At 38.2% G+C, this 7,369-nt stretch overlaps 1 protein-coding gene across 1 annotated transcript in view; it reads left to right on the top strand.

The window, feature by feature from the left end:
• LOC116072562 (interstitial collagenase B-like) overlaps positions 1-7,364 on the top strand; it is a 9,773-nt gene extending 2,409 nt beyond the window's left edge. Inside the window, exons 2-9 of the mRNA XM_031344020.1 lie at positions 6-124; positions 328-453; positions 1,637-1,795; positions 1,896-2,010; positions 4,534-4,667; positions 6,066-6,228; positions 6,724-6,827; positions 7,025-7,364. Of these exons, the coding sequence (XP_031199880.1) occupies positions 6-124; positions 328-453; positions 1,637-1,795; positions 1,896-2,010; positions 4,534-4,667; positions 6,066-6,228; positions 6,724-6,827; positions 7,025-7,125 (1,021 nt within the window). The 3' untranslated portion in view covers positions 7,126-7,364. The remainder of the gene's footprint in view (positions 1-5; positions 125-327; positions 454-1,636; positions 1,796-1,895; positions 2,011-4,533; positions 4,668-6,065; positions 6,229-6,723; positions 6,828-7,024) is intronic.
• Positions 7,365-7,369: the final 5 nt, after the last annotated feature.

Raw genomic sequence — 7,369 nt, 5'->3', positions numbered from 1 at the left:
CCAAGAGCAGTTGTGGAAAATGCCATCGAGAGAGCCTTTAGAGTCTGGAGTGATGTGACACCACTAACGTTTGAAAGGGTCTTTGAGGAGGAAGGAGATATTGTGTTGTCCTTCCACAGAAGAGGTAAACTCTTCAACCTTACCTTGCTCTTCAACTTCTTCTGCTTTGCAGGAAGATTTCCTTGTTGAAGAACATCACTGATTTTCTGGAGCTGAGGAGAAAAGTAATATCATGTTGGATGGATGTACATTGTCTGCTCAACAAAACTCTGAGCTAACCAACATGAGACCTAAAAGAGCCTTTTGTTGAATTTTTGTGTCTTGCAGACCATGGTGACCTCTACCCATTTGATGGATCTAAAGATCACTTTGCTCACGCTTTCTTGCCAGGCCCAGGTTTGGGGGGCAATGTTCATTATGATCTTGATCAGACGTGGACTGACAGCAGTGAGAGTAAGTTCACTGACATTGCTTCTTGCAGTTCACTTGGCCCTTCCTAGTGCCTTGCATTGTTGGTTTATTTAATGGATAAAATGCTTTAATGGAAACAGGTAATCTATCACCACTCAGAAAATTAGGAGCGCATTGTAATACTCCTGGGATGTGTGTATTTTCTGATTGCATATCATCTTCATGGTGGCAAATGGGTTACTCAAAATCTTCTCTTTTCTGTGCTATGTCCTCTGCATACAAGCTATGGCTCTTTAGCTTGAGATGTTCGTGGGACTCCTACCAGTGGGATTAGAGGTGTCATTGATTCTATTGCCTTTGCTCAGGTGCTCTTTGTTCCTACTAGTTTTCCTCATCAAGCCATGATATGAGGGTTTGTGCCTAGTCTCACTGCATCTTGTACTGTATAGTTTATATCACTGGGAAGCTTGTTGTTTTCTGAAGGAAAACAGGAATGATATGGGGAAAAGGAGGTGATGGAGAAGCTGAGAGGAGTGGAAGAAGGGGAGCCTGCAATCAGGCTATATTTTGTGAAAGAAGAATAAAAAATAAAATAGAAAAAAGAAAATTCAGAGGGCTGGTGAGATGAGACATCTGAAATCCTCATTTTAGATCTCAGAACCCATTTGGTAAAAGAAGTCCTTTAAGTTGTTTTCTGTCTTCTACACAGGCATCCTCAGTATACATTATGCTTACATGCATATGTGTGAACATACACACATGCTTACATGTGCATGTGTGAGCATGCTCACACGAACAAACACAAATACAGTAAACAAAGAAAATAGCAAATTATCTTTTCAAAAGAAAGAAAATGTTGTATGTCAGTGTCCTGCTTATAGACCCAGAATTTTTCTTACAGGAGTGAAGCAATAAACTTTGTAAATAAGAAGTGCGAACTGTTTGCAGAGTTTTATTGCTCCTCTGAGAAGATATTTGTCCCAGCTCAGGATTAACATGGACTCACCACTAGTCAGTGAGAGCTCTCCTGTGCAGTGTAGGCTTGACTGTGACTCCTTATTATAATAGATACCCACTTCCACCATCAGGAAAAGACTGTATATGTATATGTGTAGTTTAAAAAGTGACTAAGAAGGTGTGAACATTCACCCTGGAAGATTATTTCCTTACTAAATACCTCAAAACAAGTTTTAATAATTAGATTTGGATTTCTTTGTCCTTCCAGATTTCAACTTGTTCTATGTTACGGCTCATGAACTGGGCCACGCCCTTGGACTCACTCATTCTAAGGATGAAGAGGCACTAATGTTTCCCAACTACACATGGGACAATAAAGATTTTGTGCTAAACCAGGATGATATTAATCGCATCCAGGCTTTATATGGTAAGTGAACCAGCTTAGCTGCACAGTCAAAGGCATTTTCATCCTCCAGGTGGCCTTTCAGAACCATGGAAACTAACTCCAGCTCTCTACTGTTCTTTAGGACCTTCCCAAAATCCCATGCAGCTAACAGGTGCAACACTAGATCCATGTAATAGTGGTCTAACCTTTGATGCTATAACTACATATCGGGGGGAGGTGATATTCCTTAAAGACAGGTAAGATCCTTGTTTTTTCCTGGGCTATTTATTCACTATTGTATGCCACCAATGTGGCTCATATGTTAGTTGTAAAGTATGTGGTAGCAAATGCTTTCTTCTCTCTCCCTCTCCCTCTTCCTGTTCTTTCTTTCTTCCTCTCCCTCTCCTTCTCTCTCCCTCTCCATCTCCCTGTCCTGTCCCTCCCCCTTCCCCTCTCTCTTTCTTCATTTTTACAACTTATAATGACTCTGATTTTCCACAAGGGGTTAGGTCAACGGGTTCAGAGATAGTATCACTGTAGGAAAAACCTGAAAATATAATGTCATTTTATAGATCTGTATATTACAGCATGGAAAAAAAGAGATTTGCTCTGGGAACAAAATGCTCATGAGTATTATAGGAGATATTAGTGCTCTGCCTCCAATTCAAAGTTCTTTTCATGATGTCCATCGGTGTGTTGATGAGTAGGATTGTACTTGACCAAGAGAAGTGAATCTTTTTAAGATCCATTTTCTGAACAATGTATCTCTCTAAGTTCTTTGCTCTAGTCCTGATGGGTTTCTCTGCCCTTTAGAGGCTCATGGTAGTGAAGGGAAGAAGCCATTGCTGGAAGAGTTCTGAGTCCTTAGATCCTCCCTCAGGCAAAGAAGGGCAGCCAGGATGCTGTATATCTCCTCCTCAGAGGAGGGATGTAAAATTTCCTGTCATTGTATGGACCTGAAAGCATGCTGGCCCCCTTCCACAAAGGACCACACTGCATCCACATGACAGCAGTATCTAAATATCCAGGAAATATATAATATATATGCACCAAAGAGTGAGTGTAGCAGAGGGGCTCCACAGCCATGGATTCTTCAGGCTTCTTTTCTCAGAGTGTAGTTGGTGCTGGTTGGCTATGTTGTGGCTGCATCTACATCCACATTCAGATATTGGCTCCAAGTGCTTTCTAGGATCTTCTTTACTACTCATGAGAATGAAAGATAAGATTGCATCATGAATGATGGGAAGGTTTGAAACATAGCCTTAAAGGAAATCTTGAGGACTGGGAATGTGGTTTAGTAGATATGCCAAACACAAAGAACTGGGTTTGATCAAATAAAACTGTAACTGCTTCCTTTGCATTTTGTAGTTGAGTTACAGGATTATTCAATTCTATTTTCATTTCAGCTTGAATTCTTTAACATTTCAATCAGATTTGGGTTTTTATTTTCTTGGGTATCACTCAGGTATTTATTCTCTTTAAGCTCTTTCTCCTTCATTTAACTGAGCTGTTTCTTTATATCTTCTTTAAACACTTTTTATTCTTTAATTAAATTTATGATTGTTCTTTTAAATTCTGTGCTTTAGGTTAATCTAGGAAATTCTCACTAGCAAACATTTCTATAGGACTGGTGGGTTTTGAAGAGAAAATAATGGCTTGACTTTTCATTTTCTATTGTTGGTATCTTTTCAGTAAGATCTGGGCATGTAGACATCTTTTGATAGTTCTAAACCCAATATGGATAAAGGAGGTAGGTGCAGAAGAGAGACTGTGTGAGCCTAGAGGTTGGAAGGGCTTGGGTAGAATGTACAGAAGACCCTGGGCTGATGGACAGAATGTGACGCTTGGTCTAAGCATGGAGTATAGGAGTTGGTCTGGTTGGGTGGATGTAGTGGGTGTGGCCTGTGCATTGGAGATGGGTAGATAGAGTTGCCTAAAATTTTGTTGTTCAGGAAGAGGTGACCAGACTAATCTGGGATGCTGGATGTGGGACCCTGGCTAAATCTGAGAGGTTGGAGAGGATCAGGGAGACTTACTGGGCCTGGTGAAAAATGTGGAAGATCTGGCTGGGTGGAGAGGTTGGAGGTGGCATATAAGGGCCTGTGGTGGTAGTCTCATAAATTATGTCTTGAAAATTATACCTCTCCTAATGGATTTAATTTTCCCTTGGTTTGAATATCCACAGGAATATCTATGTACCCCCACATTCTTAGAGATAATGAATGACCTTCACTAAATACAGGATATTGGCACAGGATGCTATATTGCAGTTATACACATGCTACAGCCTGCTCCTCATGGCTCACCAAAGCTGACTATATATTTTGAAGGTTTATGAAAATTGATTGTGAATTACATTCAATATCAAGGTTAAATTATACTAGAACCATCAGTAATAGAAATAAAGCATTGCTTTGTCATCACCTTCACTGAAGGCGTTAATAGTACTGAGCCTCAAACTCAGAGCGTCACACATGCCAAGATAGCACTTCACTGCTCTGCTCTAGCCCACTCCTATTCACAGTACCTTTTACTCCTTATGTTCTCGAGTGTGCTTATGCCATTTGTGTCTTGGGATCCCATGTGATATGTTACTGTCAGTCTCAAGATTTGCCACAGCATGAGTATTTCTATCAAAAAACAAGCACATCAAGTAGAAACCTTCATGCTTGACCCCTCCAGGGAGACAGTAGTTGCTCACAGGAGTACTCCAGGGAGAAGAGGCTGGAAATTGCTGAGAGACCCATTGACAGCCACACTTTCTCTTCCTTTTGAATCAGGTTCTTAATTCGAGTAATTAGCTTCCTGCCAGAGCCTTTGATCAATGAGATGGATCTTATCTGGCCAAATCTGCCAGGTAAATTTGACGCAGCTTATGAACCTAGTGTAGTAGATGAACTCCGCTTTTTCAAAGGTAATGTTTCTAATTTTTTCTCTTTGTACTTATAAACTAAATTTTCACTCAGCTTGGGAGTGAGATAAAAGAGTATTAGCTACATTCACTACATGGATTTCTCCAAGAAAGTTCATGGGAGTTCATCAGCTTAGTTAAAAGGCATATTGTATATTCAGGATTATTTTTATTAAAAAGAAAATGAGTCCTAATTCTTTAGACTTGCTTAAGACATTGCAAACAATTACTGTGTTTTAAACTTCCTCCATATGCCTGGGAATGTTCAGATATAAAATTGAGAGTCATGAGCCAATTCTACAAAATATGACACAGAAAGATTTTGTGTATTCAATTTCCTAGACCCCTTGTGTATGTGTTCCCAGTACCCTTTGCTGATGACATTCTGCCTTGAAAAACAAAACATACTCTCAATTCTCACTGTGAAATTTGTTTGAGAGAATCTAAATCTTAGTAAGTTTTCCAGGCAACTCATTCACAAATTGATATATAAGAAACTCTAAGTCACTCTGAATTAACTTCAATGAGTCTGTGAGATTCTGTGAGATCAAAGAGTCTAGTATGTCACATTTTGAAAACCATGTCAGACACACACTTTTTTTTTTTTATGGAAGTGTTTGGTCTACTACAGACAAACATTGAGACAATTGAAACTTTAACACACTCAAAACAAACAAAAAATGAATATAGTTCAGACTGACACAATACTTTGCAACAGCACCTCTACACTTCATTATGTAGAATTAAATAAAAATTTACATATACAGCATATCAGAGCTCCATTTCAGGTGAGCTTAAAATAAACATGTTTGTGAGCTAGAGTTATCTTGGCTGAAAAACAGGTCAATTTCCTAGGATATAGAGCTTAGAGATTGTAAACAGACAGGCTCTTGAATCTGAATAAACTTATACATCTACCTTGTAGGATACTGTTGAAATTTGTTATTACAGAGGTAGACTAGAAATTATAGTTGTTTGAGGGTCTGGCTTTGGAAAGGAACAATGGGGGAGGAGAACAAGAGATAATCTTCCAGGTTTGTTACAGATTAGAATGGCCTAGGAAGAAAAGAAAACCTCATATAAACCAGGCTTGGTGACTCATGCATTTAGTCCTAATAGTTGAGAGGTTAAGGAAGGAGGATTGCTGCAAATTGTATAGTGGATTTTAAGCCAAAGTAGGTTGCACTGTAAGTTCCTTGTCTCAAAACCTCAACAATCAAACAAACAAAAGGGAAACTCGTGTAATTGCTTTGATAGTGGATCTTAATATCAACATTCAACAGAGAAGACACCAAGCTCTTCTCAGCACGGTTATAGTCTGTAGCTAGGACACTCTTCTAGCTTATGAAACTTAGCTGAAAATGTAGACAAGGAGGGTCATCTGTGGCTTTTGATTGGCAGGCAGTAAAGTCTGGGCTGTTCAGGAACAGAATGTACTGGAAGGATTTCCCATGGACATCCACAGCTACTTTGGTTTCCCTAGCAACGTGACCCACATTGATGCTGCTGTCTGTGAGGAAGAGACTGGAAAAACATACTTCTTTGTTGACCACATGTACTGGAGGTAAAGACTAAAATAAGATTAATGTTAGGGTGCCAGTTGTTTCTATACAGAGAGATCTTTAAATGAACTTCAAAAGACATTGTCAAACTGCCTTTTATATGAATGGCTGTAGCCATTGAGAGTCCATTAGTACATGACCAACAAGCATCGCAAGGTGCTTGTTCAGGGAATCCACTGAGCCTGTCTTGCTATTCTGTGCTATGGAAAGATGGGGGAGTAAAGGCAATCAACTCCTTGAGCTACTTTGGCCTAAATTTACCATTCACAAAGTATTTTACCTTAAGAGAACATCTGTGTGGTTATTGGATTTTAGAAGGACTTTATGCATATTTTGATATAGTCAATATTCTATATTTCTTTACCCAGTTCACTCTTTTCTAATCTCAAGAATTAAAAATGTCAGTGACATTCATGTTCTTGTATTTTCTACAAATACTTTAAGCAACCTTCATGTCTGGTCAAAGGTCCTGATACTTTTAACCACTTTTTGATCAGGTATGATGAAAATACACGGTCCATGGATCCAGGTTATCCCAGATTAATAGCAGAAGACTTTCCTGGAATTAATGATAAAGTTGACGATGTTTTCCAGAAAGAAGGTAAGAGTATAAACATAGCTTCCCCATTTTGTTACAATATTAAAAATAATAGCATTTCTATTTAGACAGCAAATGTAAATATATATATACATGCATATGTATATGTATGTATATATATAATACATTTCACTCAGAATTGAGTCAAATTCTGGTAACTACATGCATTATATAATAAATATCTTGTTTTAAATTTTCAGGTAATTTCTATTTCTTTCATCAATCAATTCAACACAGATTTAACCTCCAAACAAGAAAAATTGAAGATTCCGGTGATTTTAGTACCTGGTTCAACTGCTAAAAATATTGGCAACTCATTACCAAGTTAATGAAAATCCATATTCCATGATCTTAAAGAAGACATTTTTCTGAAGAATCAAATATTTTTATATTTTATTTACCTTTCAGATCTTCCAATACAGAGAGAAACTAAGTATTGTGAAAGTTTATAAAACTTATACATAGTATAATATTTTGTGAACTAAAACAGTTTAGTACCAATTAGTAGCCTAAGAAGGTCATGTCCTGGCTGAAGAGTCACTGAA

This window comes from Mastomys coucha, unplaced genomic scaffold, assembly GCF_008632895.1.
Source record: "Mastomys coucha isolate ucsf_1 unplaced genomic scaffold, UCSF_Mcou_1 pScaffold23, whole genome shotgun sequence".
In the NCBI taxonomy this organism is placed as follows: Eukaryota; Metazoa; Chordata; class Mammalia; order Rodentia; family Muridae; genus Mastomys; species Mastomys coucha.
Note: the sequence above shows the minus strand (reverse complement) of the source record. Positions and strands in the feature narration are given on the sequence as shown.